This window comes from Bos indicus x Bos taurus, chromosome X (genome assembly GCF_003369695.1).
Source record: "Bos indicus x Bos taurus breed Angus x Brahman F1 hybrid chromosome X, Bos_hybrid_MaternalHap_v2.0, whole genome shotgun sequence".
NCBI lineage: Eukaryota > Metazoa > Chordata > Mammalia > Artiodactyla > Bovidae > Bos > Bos indicus x Bos taurus.
Window position 1 is genome coordinate 11,488,273 of NC_040105.1, and position 23,096 is coordinate 11,511,368.

The following is a 23,096-nucleotide window of genomic DNA, read 5'->3' on the forward strand; positions in this document are numbered from 1 at the left end:
AACTATCAATTGCAGAAATCTAAATGCTATGTACTTAATTCCACCGAATTATCCATCTAAGAATGGTTCAAAAGGCACATTTTGTTCTCTGCATATTTTATCATACTTTGAAAAGCAATTAATTTAAAAAGTGAAATTGCTCAGTTTAGGGGAGAATGTTATTCAAGGACTGTTCTACCCAAGCATGCTAGCACAGTGAAATTCTCGAAATTGCTGTTTTTGCAGATGCAAAATGGTTGACTATCAGGAATTTCAGATGGATCAACCTACATAGGCTTATGTAAAATGTACCTGTATCTCTATCCGGGAGACTGACTATTGTTTAGTGACTATTAGTGGATGTCAGGGTCAGGAGAAACAACCCTAGCATGGGGAGCTTTTGCTATAAGAGCCACTGCAGGTACCGAACGTGTTCTGGTGCCTTTAGGACAGTAACTTAGGGTGAAGGAGGAAATTACAATGCAGTGAGATGCTCTTCACCTCACAGGGCCTGAGCTGATTCTGTGAGGTAGTGAACCTAAACCAGTCATTATCTAGGAAAAGAGAGATTAATGTTAGCCTCTATTTTCTGCCATCTTCCTACCGCAAAACACTGACTTCTCGCAAAAGTCAAGATTGGGATGTGTTCTCAGATGCCCTTTGAAGAACAGGACCTGTGTGGATTTTCCTGTTGGAGATCTCCAAGTCAGAAACAGCAAAAGACTAACCTCCCCACCCACCCACGCCCCCCCCCCACCACCACCCCGCAACCGTCTTCCATCAGTACTAGCCCACAGAGCTGATGTTTTCTCTCTCAAGCTCCAACTGTAAATGGTTATTACACATCAGAGTTAGGGTCTGATACACAGAAATAGAAATTGTATTAAATACAAAAATTAGAGCATGTCCAAAATCAGTACAGCATCAGCAGAACCAAAGCGTATTTTGATACGCGTGTCCCTCCCGTTTCCCCTCTGCATTACTAACAGACAATGCATTCCATGTCCCCGGAATATAACTTGCCGAGCCTAGGATCTCAGTTAGGGCTCATTATAGTAATTAAAACAGACAATTTCCCCAACCCAGCTTCCCAAGGTGACAGATTGTGGACCTCCTTCCGTGCAATACCACGTTTGGGAGAAAGATTTGGACGAGTGATGCACTCAAAAGAGGCTGCTCTCTATTCATTTAACACCAGCCTCTAGGAGAAAACCACCCTAAGAGCCAGACCAGGCCATCCGGATAGTTTCAGAGACACAAATCCAGCTGCCCCTTTCTAGCCACTCCCCCCGCAGTGAAAAGCTTTACACGGGCTCTTCTCAGAGCCCAGGGTACCTTTTCTTTCTCGGCTCTGTTCAGTATTCTCCTCCGCTGCAGTTTCCATGGCTGGCTTCATACCATCCACCAAAAATGCTTTGCCCGCTCCCCCGCCCCCGACACCCACGTCTCCCCCTCCTCTTCCTTTTCTTTTGCTCTCCCCTCCGGCTCTTATTTACACCCGGGTGATGGAGAGCTTCGGTTCTTCACTCCAGAAGATTACAGTCCCTTCCAAGATGCAAAAGTCTCCGGCGGCGTCAATCCCCCTCCGCCTACTGGTCCAGAAAGACAGCTGCCAAGGGGCCGGCAGCCATACGTCACGGAGGATCCCGGTTATAACACCGCCACCCCTGCTCGCCGCTGCCCAAGTCCCCGATGCGGCTCCCGGGGGGGCACCCCCCGCGCCCCACAGACCGCGCTGCGCCTCTGGCTCGCCTGCCTACACGCGCGCTCCAGCTCCCTCCTTCCTCCTCGCCAACTGCACCCGACGAATGCTAATTAATTCTCCCAGGAAAGAATAGATTCGTGACATCAGAGCAGGGGCTGTGAGAGAGAAGAGAGCCCCCTCCCACCACGTGACTCGGCGCTCCGCCGCCGGCCCCTGTGTGTTTCTGCAGAAAGCCTCATTTCTTCCCACAAGGGAACTCTCACCTTCCCCTGGGACCCCTGGACACAGCATCAGTTTGTTTTATTTCCTTTACCCTTGACCCTAGACCCTAGGATCCAGGTAAAAGATTTGCCCGGGGTCTCCGTTTTCTTTTTCTTCCTTTAATATGTGTTTTTCCAGAAAAAGACAAAATGCCATATGACATCACTTATATGTGGAATGTAAAAATCAAACAAAAATGATACCAGTTACCATGTACAAAAGGAGACCCATGGACTGACGGAAGAAAGCAAACTTAATGTTACCAAAGGCAAAAGGGGAGGGAAGGGGTAAATTAGGAGTTTGAGATTATACACACTACCATGTATGAAATAGATAAACAACAAGGCCTTACTTGCTAGCACATGGAACTATACTCAATATCTTGTAAGTATCTACAATGGAAAGGAATCAGAAAAAGGACAGATATGCATATATGAATATCTTCTGAATCTCTGTCCTATACACCTGAAACTATTAACAACACTGTAAATCAACCACACTTCCAATTTTTTAAAATGTGTCTTTCACACAACCTCTAGCAAGCTAGCTAGATTGACCTGAACATATCAAAGAGGGGAGAAAAAGGACAGAAGGAGGAGGAGGGCCTAAACACCGATTTAACAACAGCAGTATAGCAATTCAGCCCCAGAACCCTTTTCCTTATCTATAGCTAACATATGAGATAGTAAGAAACTTCAGCTGAAACCTATTTCATAAAAAAGTATCCATCTTTATTTTAAAAGGAACATAATATGCTACAAGTATATCTAGCTGACAGTTTGCTGACTCCTTGGTTAAAAAATCAAACTAGAGTGGTTTTTCTTCTTGATCTGGTTATTTCTGTATGGAGCCTTAGTCCTTAGAATCCCACATTTGGAGTCAAAAGACTGTTTTCAAGAACGTTCTAATTGTTCAGCAGAAAGGCTATTTTAAAAACAATGATTGTGACTACTGCTCTCACAAGTCTCCTTGCATCCTCAGATACTATTGAACCAATGTTCTCAACCCATCTAAGCATATATATCAGAGTTATAAGCTATATGGTTCCAAACATCACTAATTTCTCCACCATTTTTAAACATTTGTTTGACCTGCTCACCTTCACTGCTCCTATTCAAAAGATTTAGAGAAATTCAGTGTAACACCCTCAAGGTCCATCCATGGACGCTAAGTGAAGTGAGTCAGACTGAGAAAGACAGATACTGTACCATCTGATTTCTCTTATATGTGGAATCCAACAAACAAACCAAACCAAATAAGCAAAATCCAGACTCACAGAGACAAGACTGGTGGCTTCCAGAGGGGAGAGGGTTTGGGGAGGAGGGAGAAATGGGTGAAGGAGATTAGGATGTAAACATTTTCAGTTATAATAATGAGTGACTTGTGGGGATGTAATGTACAGTATGGGAAATACAGTCATTAATATTGTATTAACTTTGTAAGGTGACAGACAGCAACTAGACATATCATGGTGAGCATTTTGCCATGTATGCAAACACTGAATCACTATGCTGTATACCTAAAATTAACATAATATTGTATGTCAGTTGTACCTCAATTAAAAAAAAATTCTAGAAACTTGAGTTAAATACATTCATGACCACCGATAAGTACAGGGTGATGGGTTTCCTGATTCAGACAGTCTGCTAGTTGTTTGGGGGTGAACACATCTCAGAAGCAGACATAAAGACAAGGAGGAGGCCACCATCTCCTAAAAAGTCCTCTCCCAAGTTTTGAAGGTCTGTTGCTCTGTTTGTTGAAAACAAAAAAAGGTATAAGATCCTGAATCAAAATCTTCTAACAACCTGAGCTTTTAATGCATTCATGTGAGATAATCCCTGAAGACTTCTACATTCAATGCCTCCGGGCCAGTTGAACCAGAAAAGATTTTAAAAACCAGTTTAGCTTGTTTCAACATTTTTCATTTTGTACATCTCATTTTCCACTTTCAGCCTTGTCTTAGGAGACCATGCCCACAGTCAACTAGCCAGTCCCTTGAATTCCGGCCCCAGACAACTTTATTGTCTCATGGTGGAAGGATTGAGAAGCATGGCAGCCTAAGATTTCAGACTTGCAAAAAGAAACACGGATGTGATGTAACTAACCCACAAAGGAAAACGTGATGATGTGTCCACATAGGATGGTCTGCAAACATTTTTCAAAAATGGCTTAGGTGTATTCAGAGGGGAAGATGCCGAATGTTCTTTCATGACAGGCTTGTTCTCCCTCAGCAGTTCAAGAGAGAATTAATACCCAAACAAAATTCAATTCAGCACAAAAGGGCACAACTGTGATTAGCTACATTATTGGGTTTTATTTAAAAAGTGCAATCACTCAATCAAAAGCAAAATCATTCAATTATAGAAATGGCAGAATAATTTGGGGGGGTTATTACTTAAGAAGAGCATTTGAAAATGTTGGTGGAAGTGGGCAGGCAGAATATAAAAGACATTCTAAATTTAGGGGCCACTCTAGTTGTGTATCAGAGTCACGGAAATCATAGCCATTGGACAAAATATTTACAAACTCTCCAGTTGACAGTCTGATCTCTTTTTCACCTTGAAAAACTATAAATAGACTATGCGTTGCTTTTGCCTTGTTCAAAACTTTGTCATTTTCTTTTCATGAGAAAATGAGTATGACAATTCTAGAAGTTACCATTGCATCACTTTCTAAGCATCCTCAAATCCTCACTGGTGTTTGTGACAAACCAGAAGAATTTTGTGAATCAGAAGAAACTTGACAGGAAAGTTGTTCATAGCCAGAAAGAAAGCGGAGTATACACTGAGAACTTTTCTGAAGTTCACATCCATTTTTGGCCAGAAAAATGGACTATGTAGAATGAACAGGATGCAAAATATCTCTGAGAGCTGAAAATTATTCTGAGCCCCTTGTTTTAAAGCATTCTGGTGGAAGGTATGAATATTTCTGAAAGCAAAGCCCAAACAGGAATAACAAGTATTGACATAAACTGGATACAGTAGATTGAACCATACAAGCTTCCTGATATTGACTAAAAGAACAGGAGTTTCTTATGGTTCAACCAGGTACAATGCAGGCTAATGGAATTCAGAGAACCCTTCTTAAACCAGGGGAGTCCAATCTGATACAAGCACTATGGTATCCCAACAAAGGAGAGGAGGGCAAGGTGGGGGAAGAGAATGGGGAAAAGCTTCACAGAACAGAGTTGGCTACTGCACTAAGGTTAAAAACCTACAGAGTTGTTGTGTTAGTTGCTCAGTTGTGTCCGACTCTGCGACCCCATGGACTGTAGCCTGCCAGGCTCCTCTATCCATGGGATTCTCCAGGCAAGACTACTGGAGTGGGTTACCATGCCCTCCTCCAGGGTATCATCCTGACCAAGGGATCAAACCTGGGTCTCCTATATTGCAGGCGGATTCTTTACCATATGAGCCACCAGGGATTCCCAGCCTGCAAGGTAGGTGAGCAAAAGACTAAGAGCAGGGAAGCAGGGGGTGGGGCGGGGGCAGGGATAGATCAGTCCAGGAAATTCTGAAAAGCATACAAAAGGAGAAAGGGTATTTTCAAAGTGTTGGGGAGATGATTTTCTTGACAGAGGGGCCAGAGCATAGGGTGTGGGAGTGGGGAGGGAAATGAGGCAGCTGAACCAGCAGAGTGGGATCCAGGGAGGTTGAACACCTGCTAATCCTGGAGGCAGTGGGTAGGTAGAGATGGAAGGCTTGAGAGCAGATCTAACTCATGAATTCCGAAGGTCGTCCTGTTGGTAATGGGAAAGACAGCATGGCACAGGGCAAACCTAGAGGCTGCCAAACTCATTTGGAGTATCCTGAGGGAGTACAGGTGAGAGAAGGGGCGTGTGAATGAGGGCATGAGGAGGAAGGCAAGGACCCTGATGACGCCTGATTGGATCAGGGGAGTAGAAAAGGAGAAGGTGGGAAGGGAAGTCTGGAGTCTCTAGCTTGGGGGAGTGAAGAGCTGGCAGTGCTGTGAACCAAATGGGGAAACAAAGGAGGAGGCAGAGGTTTGGCATGAGAGCTCAGTCTGTGGTTTCAGGGGTCCCCAGATGGCCTGCGGAAGCTGTCCAGGAGGCAATCGGGAACGTGGCTTTGGTGGACTGGGGGCTCCCAGAGACGAGGATCTAGGAGGCTGTGGTCTAGAGGGACCCTTGGGAATGCACAAAGTCCATCTGTGCTCAAATGTACCTTCACAGGGGACCCTCCCTGACTCTCTTGCCTCAAAGAGGAGCCCTGACAGGCTCAGTCTCTTAACCTTGGTTGTTCACTGTGACTTTAACCACAATCCACCACTGATCTAGCTGTTCACTCATCCATTTATTGCCTCTCTTCCCTTAGAATATAAGCCCTTTATGGACAGACATTTTTGTCTCTTTGTCCTCTGTTGTATCACCGGCTCCTAGAACAGTCCTCAACTGTAGGTCTTCAAAGAACATACCTTAAATGAACAGCAAACAAATGACTAGGGGGAGATTAGAAAGTCCAGCGACACTGAGATTTGAATTTTAAGGAACACTGACTTTTAAATATAAAGGTTAAGGAAACACTTGAAAGGGAGGTCAAAGAGCCCAAGAAGGAAAAAATCAGAAAAGCCAGGGAATAAGGCCAAAGTGGGACGATGGGATGAGAAAAAGGTCCCATGAAGGGCATCAAGCTAACAGTGTCAGACAGAGTTGAATAGTACAGGAGGAGCAAGGAAGAAGCCAAGGGGCAAGCAGAGTGGGCCCTTTGCCACCACACAGCCCGAGAAACTTCCATGAGAAGGGTTTTGGTGGGAAGATGGCAATTCCCAAGTCTGAGCACAACTATAACTCAAGATGCAAGGCTCTTGTGGTCCAGCTGAAATTGTAATCTTGTAATAGGGCTGTGCGCCCAGGTTTATTTCTCTGGGTTCAGTATTCCACTTGTTAAGACCATTTTGATTGTTCTTCTATGATCTATTCCGTTAAGAATGGTCTTTCCAGGCTTACTTTGTCTCTAACCATTCTGGTCACCAATCTGTGTGTGTGTGTGGGGTGGGGAGAGATGGGGGTGGACTTCCCCACACCACCAAGGAATTCTCTGACACCACCAGGGTGACCTACAATTCACCTCAAGTACGACACTCCCAGGACCCAGCACCAGATCCCAGAGGTTAAGGGTTCAGCTCCCCCGACACTGGCTCTCCCCACCCCCCACCCACTTTAGACAACAGTCCGGTGGAATGAAGAAGAGGAAGCAGGGGCAGCCTGCTCTCTGAAGAAACATGAGGGGAGGGTGAGAGAAAGATGCAGGCAGATGAAGGGGGAGAAACACCCTGAGGAAGAGAGTCCCCGAAGGCTGAAAAGAAGATAGGGGGTTGAAAGAGACTTAAGGAGAATCAAGTGAAGGTGGAGAAACAACGGATGGAGGTCACAGGAGAGGCAGAGGAGGATGGAACACTGCTCCCTCTGACGTGGGAGTAAGCAAAGAGGAAGTGGAGGGAATAGTTTCTCTAAGATTGAAGGCATTTCGTCTTAGAAGAGGTGGTAGTGGTGACAGGGAGGTTACAAAGACACCCCCGTAAGGCCCTGAGAAGGGTCCATTTGTTACTTGCTTTTTATAGTTCACATCACAGCCTTAGGAGTGAGGGATCATTGGCCCCTTCTTCTAGGATGTCATCCATAATGATGGGAAGGTATGATGGGATTGGTCTCAGTCAGAAAAACAGTGTGCTCTGAGTGCAGATGGTTTGGGGTCCTGAATGGGGCTGAAACTTCAGGAGATCTGCAACCAGAAGTTGAACGAGAAAGATAAATAATATCCCCACTGGGGTTCTCATCATGCCGGACAGGAACGGACCCCAACACCCTGGAACCACGCTGAAAGCCAAACCATACACAAGGACGAGATGATGAGCTTTTCAACCAGTTTCAATGGAAAAAGGGCAAGTTTCTCCTTTTTCCTGTGTACACAAGGCATACATGAGGAGACAAGGCAGCTGATCCCCTAACAATATGCTTCCTGATTAATTATCACATCCCGTGGGGAGCTGAGTCTCCTCATTAAGAGTGGCGTACCATCAATGGGCTCTCCCTGGGAGGGCCCCCAATTAACTCGTCCGCTAAGCATGGACCAGCCAATATGAACACGGGCAGGTCTCCCAAGCCCTTCTGGTAACTGCTGACCTGCAACTATTGAGATCGCATTTGTGGGATCAATGGAGCCATCCCTTCTCTGCTAGCTAGAGACCCCTGGGGCAAGGATGTCCTCTTACCCAGGGGGAGATGGTAGCTCAACCTCAAAGCTGGGTGGGTCGGGGGTGCTCTGAGGGGGATTTTTCTCTGCATTATCTGCCAAAATCCCTCCCACACTGCCTCCCCAGCTCTTCCCCTTTTCCCGGAAGGCACAGCTGAAAGCCCCCTCCTCCAGAAAGGCCTCCTGGGTTCAATCTACCCATTTCCTCTTCCTCCCATTCTTCCCTCGAACCATCCCTCTCTCAGTTATAAATGCAGCTGCTCCGAAGGACAGCAATTTCCAATGGAAAGACACATCACCTCCCTTTACCCACCTCCCACACTGGTGGGAAGGAAGCTGGACATTTTCAAATTCAAAATGAAATCTGAAGACATCGAAGCTTCAAAAATTCTCAGCAGAAGAATTTGGCAAATTATGGGGTGAGTCTGTCAGGGTAGGGAAAAAGCTGATGGGAACCCTTTAAACTTGAGAACTCTGGGAGCATGAAGACCTTATTCTTGCCCAGTCATTGTATACACTCCTCTGCAATGATCAGCAAGTCATCATATAAGACTGGAAGCACCAGTTACCAGGGACACTTGGCCAGTTCCCTTTAAAAGCTACAGCGAAAGAGCTGGGTGGATGTGGAACCAAGGTAGCACCGTGTCCAGAAGGCCACCATACCCCCCTTCTCCCAGAGATGTGACACCAGCTCAAAAGGGGTGGAGAGTGGCCAGAACTCAGGGACTGGGAGGTCTCCTCTGTACCAACATTGCTGCTGGAACTTGAACCCATGCTCTTTCATTCTTGCCTTCATGATGGCATTGGGAGGTGGGCATAATTACCCCCTTGCCTGGACAGAGGAACCGAGATCAAAGGAAGCCAACAGGACTCAGTCAAGGTCACAGAGCTGGTCAGAGGCCACGCTGAGCATTGACTGACTCAGGCCATTGGATGCCAAAGCTGGGAACCAAGGGTCAGGCAGCCATGATGGTGACTAGGTGACCAGCTGTGTCACCTTGGAGAATCTGGGTCACCGCCCAAGACGCACTCTGGATGCCCACCACTCCTTCAAGGCCAGCTCCACCAGGTACCAACCTTGGTGATGCCATGTGACCTCAGCTTTGTCATCTGTTAAAATGGCCAGTAGAAACCTGCCTTCCTCAGGCTACTGTGAGGGCGATGAAGTCCTGCCCTTAGAGACTCATACAAAGCGTCCTATAGGGTACTCACGAAAGGCTAGGATTTCTGTCTTCTGGGTTCTCATGCTCACACCACAATCATACAGATCCAAGGAGGACGGAGAGAGAGGAAGAAGGAAGAGATAGTGATTCTGCATCCTTTCAGAACTTTCCCTGTCCACGAGGGTTCCCTTCTGTGCCCATCTTGCCTGAATGAACTTCGAAGGGCACTCTGCATCCCACACCCACCCCAAACCTCCGTGCAGAGGTACAGCTTGGATGAGACCTCTGTGAATAAGCTATAAACAAATCAATGGACCTGGAGATGAACAAGGCAATGGGATTAAAAAGAGATGTGCCTCCAAGGGCACTTGTTAGTACAGTGTCCAAATTGGTTTCTAGAATCTAGAAGATGTTGCTAATACCTCTGTGTGTGTGTGTGTGTTAGTCTCTCAGTCGTGTCTGACTCTTTGCAACCTCATGGACTGTAGCCCAGCAGACTCCTCTGTTCATGGGATTTCCCAGGCAAGAATACTGGAGTGGGTTGCCATTCCCTTCTCCAGGGGAACTTGCCAATCCAGGATCAAACCTGAGTCTCCTGCATTGCAGGATTCCTTACCATCTGAGCCACCAGGGAAGCCCCAATACCTGGGTACTCAAGACCAAATTAGATTTGCCCCTGATGCTTGTTTTAAAAAAAATCACATAGAGCCCACCGTCAGAAGGGCCTCAAGATTGGTTTCATACACTGATGTTAATGTCTTGAAATTCTTAATAACTTATCTGTGAACTTTTGTTCTGAAAGTGAAATCCGATGGGACAATGGCACATGCATGTGAGCAGGGGAGCCATGGGCTCCTTGCCCCCTATTTGCATACAGCACTCAGTGCCCCATGCACAGAAAGCCAGTGGGCCCACGAGGCAGGGAAAGAGTCAACGACAGGACAAGGTGAGGATGTTCTGTCTACTACTGAGTGCTCACTGGCTCCGTCCCTTACCAGTCATGGCAACTTGGGCAATGCATGCCTGAGCCTCCACTCCCTCATCTATAAGAAGACTGGACAAGATGCTTTGCAAAGCCCGTCCTGGCTCGAAGGTCCACTGAGCTTGAAATGACCGGTTTGGCAGCGTGGTTACAAAAAATAAAAGACATCAGGTAAGAGGCTCTGCACACCACCACCACCACCTCCATCACTGTTCCCGTGGACCTAAGTCATCCTCTTCCTGTGCAGGTCATGTTTCACCTGCTCTAAGTGACGTGTCAACACCCTGCGATGGATTCTGCTGGGCTCCTGGAATTCTCTGGAACAAGATGCCAACACCTCTTCCTTTGGAAGTATGTGGTGCAATTCAGTTTCTCTCAGCTTTGCCCTGACTAACCTGGAGCTTCTTGAAGCAGTTCCACTAAACTTATCTTCATAGTGCTGACAGCACAGTTCAGTTCAGTTCAGTCGCTCAGTTGTGTCTGACTCTTTGTGACCCCATGAATCACAGCACACCAGGCCTCCCTGTCCATCACCAACTCCCGGAGTCCACCCAAACCCATGTTCATCGAGTCGGTGATGTCATCCAACCATCTCATCCTCTTTCGTCCCCTTCTCCTCCTGACCTCAATCTTTCCCAGCATCAGGGTCTTTTCCAGTGAGTTGATTCTTTGCATCAGGTGGCCAAAGTATTGGAGTTTCAGCTTCAACATCAGTCCTTCCAATGAACACCCAGGACTGATCTCCTTCAGAATGGACTGGTTGGATCTCCTTGCAGTCCAAAGGACTCTCGAGAGTCTTCTCCAACACCACAGTTCAAAAGTATCAATTCTTCAGCGCTCAGCTTTCTTCACAGTCCAACTCTCACATTCATACATGACTACTGGAAAAACCATAGCCTTGACTAGACGGACCTTTGTTGGCAAAGTAATGTCTCTGCTTTTTAATATGCTGTCTAGGTTGGTCATAACTTTTTTTCCAAGGAGTGTCTTTTAATTTCATGGCTGCAATCACCATCTGCAGTGATTTTGGAGCCCAGAAAAATAAAGTCAGCCACTGTTTCCACTGTTTCCCCATCTATTTGCCATGAAGTGATGGGACCAGATGCCATGATCTTAGTTTTCTGAATGTTGAGCTTTAAGCCAACTTAAAGAGGAGTGAAAAAGCTGACAGAACAAAGACAATGGAAACCAATAGAACCATTACAAAACTTTTTCATAATGAAAATTTTAGACCCTGTTAGCCACTTGGAAATATGTTTTTTAATCAAAATGAATAAAACATGGTGCTTTCCAATAGAATATACCAACACTGAAGGTCACGTTCTAATGTTTGGGGGTTTTCCACACAGAAATCTGGTAGAAGAAAAGTTTTAATTGAGGTTTGATTAAGATCTCTTCGTGGGTCAGGGATTTTAAATTTTGGTACAAATGAAGTATACAGTTGCTTACTTTTGACAATTAAAAATTAGGCTACTGAGAGGCTAAGATGGAATGACTACAGTATTTGTTGGCCCATGAGCTCCCAGTGTGGACTGAGGTGGACTGGCTGAGCATGTGGCTGTCATCTGCTCCTACTGTCAATGTGACCTTCCTGAAACCAGCGACTCAGGTGAAGGATAATGAGCAGTGTGGACAGGCAGTCTCACACCGAGTGATTCTGATAAACAACCAAAGTCTAGAAACCACTGATTTACAGGAGAGCATGATTATCTAACATGTAGCTTGACAGAACATTTGCACATTACCAACACTTAGCCTGACAGAGGACATGACATCTCCTTTGGGCCGTTAGAATGCCTATTCCTGCTAGTTCAGGGAAACACCCAGGATTCATTGATACATAATTCAAGTGTCCTCAGATAAAAGTCCACAGAAAAATCAGTCCCTTGGTGGATCAGCAGATGGGTGGTCCAGGACTGGTATAAAATATAAATTGCACAAAACTTTGAGCTGTGTCATTTAGTCAACTGCTGTTAAGAACCTACACTAAAAGAGAACCCAAACCACATACTTCAAAATATACCACATTTATTCAAATGCAATCTTTTATTCACTTTTGCCTCTTCTGTTTCTTTTCTGGGATGGAAATGAGGAGAAGTAGGATGAAGTCATTTAAGGCCCTGTACTGCACTAAAATAATCTGTGGGCTTTTTGCTTTTGCAGGTGGCTCAATCCCTGGGCAGGAAGATCCCCCGGAGGAAGAAATGGCAACCCACTCTCGTATTCTTGCCTGGAGAATCCCATGGACAGAGGACCCTGGCAGGCTGCAGTCCATGGGGTCGCAAAGAGTTGGACATGACTGAGCAACTAACACTTTCACTTTGCCTTTGCAAGTTAGAAACCACTGGGATGACTTGAAATAGCCGTCCCTGCCAGGTCAGACATAAAATATTCTAGAGCACTGACAAGGTGGCCAACACAGATTACATCTTAGCCATCACACTGAAATCTATCAAACTATTTGATGTCATGAATTACTTCTGATGCAATTACTTCTTATTGGGAAGTCTAAAAGATTCAGAGCATCTCAGAGGCAAAGGGAAAATGTGAGGAACAACCTCTCTGTATGGGTCCTGAAAGGTGGTGATTGCATAGCAGCTACAGAAAATCACTGTGAAACCAGAGAAATGCTGAAAATTGAGACAAAAATTGTCCTAAATTTCGAAAGCAGACAGAACAGGGTTCTCTCTGATCACTGGAAAAACTTGAGATTCTTCAACAGATGACTCAGGAATATTCCTAACAGGAAACTGGAATGTCCAGAAGGCAGCCCAGGTTTCCTGAGGCTCAAGTGATACAAAACTAACCTATGCTCTTTTGTAATTTGAATATTTAATCTGTGGATTTGACATGTTTAAATGCCAGTCACTGAGGAAAAAGCCTGCCGTCTCCCATGAACATCCTGTGAATCAATTTTAGTCAAACTCTATTCTTACATCTTCAACGTTATTCATTCACCTCAGCATTGTAGTCACCAAGACAGCGCCAGCTGGAGTCACGGACTGGTTTCCCAGAGCCTGTTACCTCTGTTTCCTTCCAAGCTGACACCCAGCACTTTTGAAAAGTTTGTGGCTACTGCTGAGCTTTGCCCAGCAGACGACAAGCACCAACTGGCAGAATTCACCTCTTCAGGTGGGTCGGGCAGTTAGTGTTTATTCTAAACGGAGGCTTCACTATTTTTACACCAATGGCGTTCTGTATTGCTAAAAGGAATCTTTGTTTTTAAAGAGAGAATGACTAAGGCAGGTGACTGTCATCATCTACTCTGACCTCACAAGCCATTTGATCAAACCCTTCCTGGGTTTTGGGGGAAAAGATGGTGGAAGGCTGGCAACACGCCAGCGCATTTCAACATGGTGCAGTGTGCTCGTCCTGCACGTGTAATCAACAACATTTCAGGTCACTTAATCATACACTCAAGCGGAATTAGAATGGGCTAATGTGCTTTCAAAGTGGTTAATGAATGATGGATGTCAATTCACAGAGGAAGGTTTCCAGGATTGTACCACTGGACTCTGTCCTTGGTCTGGGGCAGTGGACATGACAATGTCACTTTACCACCGAGGCCACTTAAGTGGAGGCCCAGTAGTCAAAAAACGAAACTACAATGAGAAGAGATGTGTTTGACCCTCGCCTGATTTTCTGGCCCTGCTCAAAATACACATTCCATTCACACAGAATTCTAAGCAGGAGGAAAATTTTAAAACCATCACTCGCTTTTCCAGTGTGTAATCAGGAAAGACTGGACTAAAGACTCAGGTCTCTTGACTCTTAGCCAAACACGCTCTTGTTTTTGAGAGATGGGTAGTCATCAAAGTAAATATTCTGTTAGGCCCAGGCCCAAATGCCAGATCTGCAACGTGCACATTGGATGGAGGTAATTCCTAAAATATACATCACATCTTTACAAAAACACGTTTGTGTATTTTACAAAACACCTCTTAAGAGTAAATCATATTGGGCCAAGACAGAGTATAAGGGAGGAGACAACATAAATCTTTGCAAATACATGCTTCTTAATGTCAATTTATCTTTTTAATGAAAAGCCACTGATAAACCATGCCATTGGGTTAAGTATCTAACGCATGCTGTAGGCTTTGCACAAGAGCTCGGAGCACTCAATAAGAAGTAGCTGTTATGATGAATAGGCAGTTTATGCTTTCACACAACGGCAATAAAACTCCAGGATGGTGTTTGTCAAGCAGCCCAGCCCAAGTGTAATGGATGGATAATGGTCATCCCTTCCACCCACTCCCAGGGGGCCAGCCTAGGATTCTGGGTAATTACCCACTCCCACAGATGTTCAAGCTGGTTTTAGAAAAGGCAGAGGAACCAGAGATCAAATTGCCAACATCCGCTGGGTCATCAAAACAGCAAGAGAGTTCCAGAAAAACATCTATTTCTGCTTTATTGACTATGCCAAAGCCTTTGACTGTGTGGATCACAATAAACTGTGGAAAATTCTGAAAGAGATGGGAATACCAGACCACCTGACCTGCCTCTTGAGAAACCTATATGCAGGTCAGGAAGCAACAGTTAGAACTGGACATGGAACAACAGACTGGTTCCAAATATGAAAAGGAGCATGTCAAGGCTGTATATTGTCACCCTGCTTATTTAACTAATATGTAGAGTACATCATGAGAAACGCTGGGCTGGACGAAGCACAAGCTGGAATCAAGACTGCCAGGAGAAATATCAATAACCTCAGATATGCAGATGATACCACCCTTATGACAGAAAGTGAAGAGGAACTAAAAAGCCTTTTGATGAAAGTGAAAGAGGAGAGTGAAAAAGTTGGCTTAAAGCTCAACATTCAGAAAACTAAGATCATGGCATCTTGTCCCATCACTTCATGGCAAATAGATGGATAAACAGTGGAAACAGTGTCAGACTTTACTTTGGGGGGCTCCAAAATCACTGCAGATGGTGATTGCAGCCATGAAATTAAAAGAAGCTGACTCCATGGAAGGAAGTTATGACCAACCCAGATAGCATATTGAAAAGCAGAGACATTACTTTGCCAACAAAGGTTCGTCTAGTCAAGGCTATGGTTTTTCCTGTGCTCATGTATGGATGTGAGAGTTGGACTGTGAAGACAGCTGAGCGCCGAAGAATTGATGCTTTTGAACTGTGGTGTTGGAGAAGACTCTTGAGAGTCCCTTGGACTGCAAGGAGATCCAACCAGTCCATCCTAAAGGAGATCAGTCCTGGGTGTTCATTGGAAGGACTGATGTTGAAGCTGAAACTCCAATACTTTGGCCACCTCATGCAAAGAGTTGACTCATTGGAAAAGACCCTGATGCTGGGAGGGATTAGGGGCAGGAGGAGAAGGGGATGACAGAGGGTGAGATGGCTGGATGGCATCACTGACTCGATGGACGTGAGTTTGGGTGAACTCCGGGAGTTGGTAATGGACAACGAGGCCTGGCGTGTTGTGATTCATGGGGTTGCAAAGAGTCAGACACGACTGAGCGACTGAACTGAACCAAACTGAACTGAATCTGAGATCCCAGTTAGGAAAGGAGATCAAAGTACAAGGGAGTGATGGCAGTATATGACAAGAAAAGACGATACATTTATAAAAAGAATAAGGCAATCAGTGCACATCACCATGCTTGATCATTAGTAACAAATTAGAACTTTTCACCAATAATTGGAGCACATGAGTGTGACGTGTTCCCCAGCTGAGAATTTTCAGATGCTTCAAGGGAATATGAAATGCCTTTAAAGCACCTAAAATGAGCAAGCATTAAAAAGAATCCAAGCTCTTGTTGGTGTTAAACTGCCAAAGGAGAAACTCCCACCAATGTTTGCAATAACAGAAAAATAAGCACATTCTTGATTTGGGCAAATTCTATAAATCCCCAAAGGAAATATAAGTTTGCAGCATTTTTTAAAAGTGTCCGATCCCAGGGGTTGCTATCTACAAGATAAATTGAACATGGCACTGTGAAAGTCACATGTATTTAGAAAATTTAAACATTTTTGGTTCTAAGTGGCCATCCTAATAATTAGCTTGCTTAAAATGTCAAAAATCTTACTTGAGGGATTGGCTGTTTGACTTTTTCTTCTGTTTTGTCAGTTTCAAGGCTAAAAGTGACAGGTAATTTGTTATGTTCATGCCAAAGAGTTGATCAGTCAATGTTAATTATCCAGTGTATTTACTCCTTTTAAAAAAGAAATTTGATTATTTTTCACTAATTACTGCTAACTCCAGTAGAAGTATGTAAAGGAAATGAGATATAGATTTCAAAGTCATTAACCCGATGTTTATTTTCATATATTCGGTGGGGACAAAGACAGGAAAAGTCTGTGAAAGTGCTGCATTCAACATGCCAGCAAATTCGGAAAACTCAGCAGTGGCCACAGGACTGGAAAAGGTCAGTTTTCATTCCAATCCCAAAGAAAGGCAATGCCAAAGAATGCTCAGACTACTGCACAATTACATTCATCTCACATGCTAGTATAGGAATGCTCAAAATTCTCCAAGCCAGGCTTCAGCAATACGTGAACCGTGAACTTCCAGATGTTCAAGCTAGTTTTAGAAAAGGCAGAGGAACCAGAGATCAAATTGCCAACATCTGCTGGATCATCAAAAAAACAAGAGAGTTCCAGAAAAACATCTATTTCTGCTTTATTGACTATGCCAAAGCCTTTGACTGTGTGGATCACAATAAACTGTGGAAAATTCTGAAAGAGATGGGAATACCAGACCACCTGACCTGCCTCTTGAGAAATCTGTATGCAGGTCAGGAAACAACAGTTAGAACTGGCCATGGAACAACAGACTGGTTCCAAATAGGAAAAGGAGTATGTCAAGGCTGTATATTGTCACCCTGCTTATTTAACTAATATGTAGAGTACATCATGAGAAACGCTGGGCTGGATGAAGCACAAGCTGGAATCAAGATTGCTGGGAGAAATATCAATAACCTCAGATATGCAGATGACACCACCCTTATGGCAGAAAGTGAAGAGGAACTAAAAAGCCTCTTGATGAAAGTGAAAGAGGAGAGTGAAAAAGTTAGCTTAAAGCTCAACATTCAGAAAACTAAGATCATGGCATCTTGTCCCATCACTTCATGGCAAATAGATGGGGAAACAGTGGAAACAGTGGCTGACTTTATTTTTCTGGGCTCCAAAATCACTGCAGATGGTGACTGCAGCCATGAAATTAAAAGACGCTTACTCCTTGGAAGGAAAGTTATGATCAACCTAGACAGCATATTAAAAAGCAGAGACATTACTTTGCCAACAAAGGTCTGTCTAGTCAAGACTATGGTTTTTCCAGTAGTCGTGTATGGATGTGAGAGTTGGATTATAAAGAAAGCTGAGCACTGAAGAATTGACGCTTTTGAACTGTGGTGTTGGCGAAGACTCTCGAGAGTCCTTTGGACTGCAAGGAGATCCACCAGTCCATTCTGAAGGAGATCAGTCCTGGGTGTTCATTGGAAGGACTGATGTTGAAGCTGAAACTCCAATACTTTGGCCACCTGATGCAAAGAGCTGACTCATTTGAAAAGACCCTGATGCTGGGAAAGATTGAAAGCGGGAGGAGAAGGGGGCGACAGAGGATGAGATGGTTGGATGGCATCACCGACTCAATGAACATGAGTTTGAATAAACTCTGGGAGTTGGTGATGGACAGGAAGGGCTGGTGTCCTGTGGTTCATGGGGTCACAAAGAGTTGGACACGACTGAGCGACTGAATTGAACTGAAAGAGAGGAATGATTTCAGAGCTTAAATTGTTATCATGAAAAGTGATTATTTTTGTATCATTGTGAATAAGAAGCAGTAAGCCTTTGCCTGAAGTGGTAACTTTTTTTAATTAATTTTTTTAATTGAAGGATAATTGCTTTACAGTATCAGTTTGATTTCTGCCATACCTCAGCATGAATTAGCCATAGGTGTACATATGTACCCTCCCTCTTGAACCTCCCTCCCACCTCCTACCGCATCTGATTCCTCTAGGTTGTTACAGAGCCCCAGTTTGAGTTCCCGGAGTCATACAGCAAATGCCCACTGGCTATCTATTTTACGTGTAGTGCTAACTTTTGAAGTTTGCAGCCAGAACATTTCCATTCACTTCTCTTTGCCCTCCTCTTCCTCACTCATCAAAAATCCAGACATCTTGAGACATCTCACTATTTCGATTAAAAATACATTAAGGCTCACAATGGGAAAGGGAAATACAGACAGCATTGACGGTCCATTCTTTCCTTTGTAAATACTTGCAATTTAGCACTAACAACACCGAAAACCAGTTCTTAGACTTTTCACTCAGTGACTCATTTGTTCACTTAACACATGTATCGTGTGCCTGGGATTGTGCCAGGCACAATCATTCCAGGAGTGACGGGGCTCTTGGAAACATGGGAACACACGGTCACTTCTGATTCAGCAAATATTGACCACTGCCCCACCGCACCCGATCCGGTCATGTGGGAGCACTGTCAGGGCGGCTGGAATCACAGGCTATCTGCCTGGGCACAGGCTCCACTTCTGATTCGTTCCCAGGAGCAGGCCCACTGTCTGGTCCAGGGCAACTGATTTATGAATGCTGCTCACTGATCACCGGGTGGGATCTGGTACCTGGCCACCCTGAACTCGCATGACCCAGAGCTCAGGGGACGTGGGGGAACTACGAGCAGGAAGGCTGATTTTGGTGGGCTGGGAGCGTGGGGGGGAGTGTGGGGGGAAAGGCAGGCTTCAGAGAAGAGGCCCCCATCTGATTGGGAACCTGAGGGGTAACGAGCAGGCGTTTTCTCCCTGTGATACTTTTAGTTGTGTCACAGTCCTAGAGCCCACGGTGAAAACTAGGAGTTTAAGAGTTTCTCCAGCTCAACATCGGGAGCAAGTTTACTCAACTCCTCTGGGTCTCAGATCCCCACCTGTATAGCCACCTTAAAGGGACTGGGAAGATGAAAGAGAATGCAGCCAAGTAGTGAGACCAGCTCCTGGCTACAGTATTAAGTGTTAAATGGATGTCAGTGGAGATCGACGCTAGCCATGTACACACGCCTTTTTTAAAGCCATGACCACATGACACTTCCCAAGTCACAGCATTGTGATCTGCAGTCTGCCGGAGCCATCGAGAACTCCAGGAGGGTTCCTCGCATTACTAAGTTTGAAATCGGAGGCAGAAAGTCTGGCGTTTGCGGTTTGCTGATCTCCCGCTTTCCTTCAATCTTTTCATGTTTATGGTGAAATGTCTAAGTTCATGATCCTTGCTAGAGGTGAAAAGCACTCAGCAAGACACATACTAGTGTCAGCTCCCAAGAAGGCGAACCCAGCCGCAGCTCACAGGCGTGCCCAAGCTGAGTTAGAAGCACATGCAAAATGTTACTCAGAATAATCTGGCTCTTAAACACTGATTTTATGCCACCTGTTGAGGTTTAAAAAATGTACAAAGGAAGCACAGTAAACCATTGCTTTGTGATCTGAGCGTGTTTGATTTTACTGAACTAGTGACCAGTAAATCAGTAAGATAGGTGCTTGATCTGTTTTTTCACTATAAGATCCTTAGCCAGCTATGACTCAACTCAGAAAAAAAGATGAATGGAAGCTGTTTATAGGCTGTGATTTTAATGGTAAAGCACACTCACGATACCAGCAGACAGAACCCACCAAAGGGAGGACTCCCACGACCTTAATTTCAGAAAGAAGCAAACCTACAGTCTTCTTCATTTAATATGTGTGTGCATCCAGGTACATGAGCTATTTCTTTGTAGGGATGAATGAAGGAATTCCAACCCTAGTTTCTATCCAGTGAAGCTCCTATGAGTAACTTCTCATTTTTACAGTGCAAAGATTTCTCATGTTTCAGTTTTTCAGAATTTATAAGGAAGAGAAACAAAGACATAATGCTTGACTTTTAAAAAAAGAAATCCACCCCCTGCCACACCCACAACCCGCACTGCACAGCATGAGGGATCTTACTTCTGCAACCAGGGATCAAACCCATGCCCCCTGCAGTAGAAGCACAGAGTCTTAACCACTGGACCGCCAGGAAGTCCCAACGCTTAACGTGTTCAAAAAAAAAAAAAAGGTACATTTAGAAACCACTTCAATAAAGGCATCCTATATTTTTGTTTCCCACATAAAGGATACAACCATCCATATCTACCAGTCACTCAACACAAACATAGAATTCAATCAAGATTTGTTCTCTGACTTCAAAACATGGTATAACAGACCACAGAACTATATATATACAGGATACACTACAGGTATAAGTGACAAGTATATGAACTGCCTCCAATGAGTCGTGTGACATTTCAATCTGGAAGCACTTTCGCAAGTCCTAATGGCTGTTTGGTAATGCCTGCATTATTCTTCAGTTACAAACTTCACACGTTTAAAAAACTAACTGCGCTCAAATGTGTCCACAAGGAATTAAATCAGTGCACTTCCCTGCATAAAAATCAGCCAGTCAGAGCAGAAAGGAAGATGTGTTTTTCCTGTTGTGAAAGGAAACATTGCATATCCAAAACAGTCGGACACGACTGAAGTGACTTAGCAGCAGCAGCAGCAGCAACTCATTGTACAGAGACCCAATGGTGGCTCAATGAGCCACCTAAAAAATCAAAGTTCAAGGCCTCAGAATTGAGGAACACCTTGACTGATCCAAGAGGCAAGCCAAGTGTTTACGGGAAGACACGACAGAAATTGACCTGACCCAAATGGTGGTAAACCGTGATCGGACCAGCTTTGGAAAGCGCCAAGTTATCTAGATCAACTCTTCAATCACAGCCTGGGTATAATCACGGTTTTGCTGCCATTTCAAAATACCCATTCCTTTTCTTTTTTTTTCTTGGCTATGGTGTGTCTAGGAGGTGGAAGGTCCTCCCTCCCCCCAATCACTTGCATTTCATAATTTTCAACGTACAGCCTCCCTGCAGGGTACAGTGTGGGGTAGGAAGGATCAAGGGCAAGCGGGCCCAGTGGGACCCACTCACCCAGGGGGCGTCACGGGTGACTGGAGTGGCCGCTGGTTCAGCCCCTTTCTCTGGGCACAATAAGAGCCCTCCCGCCTTCTCTTCTCTTTATCATCAGTCATATCTCAGCTATGACAGGCTCAAAAAAGACTCCGAGGGGAGCTGTGCCTCAAATTAGCATATTTCTCCCCTCCACACAATAGAGGCTTTTAAGCTGCAGCTTTTTAAAAGCAGGGGAGTGAGGAGGAGGGGAAAAGCCAGGCTGCTCTTAGCAACAGTGTCTGAATGTAGTCATGGCCCTCCCTCAAAGCGGCTAGCGTGTTTTTCCATCTTCTTAAAGCCAGCCTCCTCTCCACGGGCCTCAAAACTTGTTAGAAAATACCTACTGGGCCATGGATTAATCTGCATTCACCCTCTTACTGAATTGCAATTCAACTCCTTGATTACAAAATAATAGTTTATCAACCCTCAAAACTCTTCTTGCAATGTGGCTATGGAGCATGGCATCTCCCTTGAGAAACTGACAATGTGAAGAGATCAGGTTATTGGAAATATTTATGGTGGGGGGGGGAATCCTCTGCGGGGACACCCTTGCCACGTGTATTTATATGTTTCCAATCCCCATTAACAAAAAGGAGGAAAAAACATGGAAAGGCATCGCAGATTCTCCAGCTCCCCTAGACTTGATGCTGTCCATTGCAGTCCCCATCACCTTTGTCTGGGCTAACAGGGACTCTTAAAGCTGCAACAGGCACTGGCTGGCCAACCAGACTAGGACGTTTGAAAGGTCATAAAAGCATCAATTGAGTAAATCTCTAAGCAGCCACTAAAAAGTCATTCTCCAAAAGACAGCATCTCAACTCAACGGGAAGAAATGAAGATTTCTCTGGCTCAGAATGAATTCTCTGCAAGGGCTCAGAGTGCTTTAATAGTAACCCAGCACCATCAGGGATAACTTGAAAGGATGCCCTTCCTCCCCACAAGCTCCACTTCCTTCCCTATGGCCAAGTGGGTGGTTTTCAAGGCCTCCCAAGGGGAGACTCGGAGCATTCGAGCTCTCCGCAGGGTCAGGATGGAGCCAGGCACCAGCTCGGGCTAAGCTGGCTCTGGAGGGCAGCCCTCCTGCCAAAAAACACGACATCAGGCCATCTGCTCTGCCTCCTCGCCACGCCCCACAGAGCTGCGGTCCTCTCCTGCCTTTCTGAGATACCTAAACACAACTTCTGGTCCAAACCCCACCCCAACCCTGGGACCTCAGTATACCTCCAGTCACTAATTCTGACAGCCTGTTTTCTCTAACTGACCCCCCAAACCCTCACTCCCACCTCCATCTCACTGTCTCATCTACTGCACAGGCCCCAGCCCCTTGTTCTCTGCTAACTGATGCTTCACTGGCCTAGGGGTTTCTCAGTTTGGATCTTTCCTAGTACCAGGTCCCCAAACCCAATTTAAAACTCAGTGTTCAAAACAACAGCTCAATTCTGTGTAGTCCAAGCTATGGACTGAATGCAGCTGAGTCAAAATCCTGGCAAGCCTTTTGGTAGCTGTCATTGAGCAAATGTTCCAGCTCTTATGGAAAGGCAAAGAAATGAGGACAGCCAAAATCATTCTGAAAACCAAGAACAGTCAGAGGGCTCGCATTACCCAATTTCAAGACGTACTATAAAGCAACATCAATCAAGGCTGAGTGCTTTTGACAAAAGGGCAAACACACAGCTCAATGAACAGAATGGAGAGCCAGAGCCACACAAATATAGTCAACTGACTTTCGCCAAAGGTAACTTGACAGAAATGTTACTCTTTTTGACATATGGTATGGGAACAACTGGATGTCCAGAGGCCAAAACATGGAT

General features: G+C 45.0%; 1 protein-coding gene across 7 annotated transcripts in view; it reads right to left on the reverse strand.

The window, feature by feature from the left end:
• The window catches only part of GPM6B (glycoprotein M6B), a 161,616-nt gene that overhangs the window by 44,796 nt on the left and 93,724 nt on the right, over positions 1-23,096 (reverse strand). The window contains exon 1 of one of the 7 annotated variants that reach the window (XM_027533082.1): positions 1,315-1,756. The exons of 3 other annotated variants lie outside the window; for them this stretch is intronic. In XM_027533082.1, the coding sequence (XP_027388883.1) occupies positions 1,315-1,375 (61 nt within the window). In that variant the 5' untranslated portion in view covers positions 1,376-1,756. Of the gene's footprint in view, positions 1-1,314; positions 1,774-23,096 lie in introns of those variants that run through there. 3 more of the 7 variants (XM_027533085.1, XM_027533088.1, XM_027533084.1) reach the window with 3 other exon arrangements.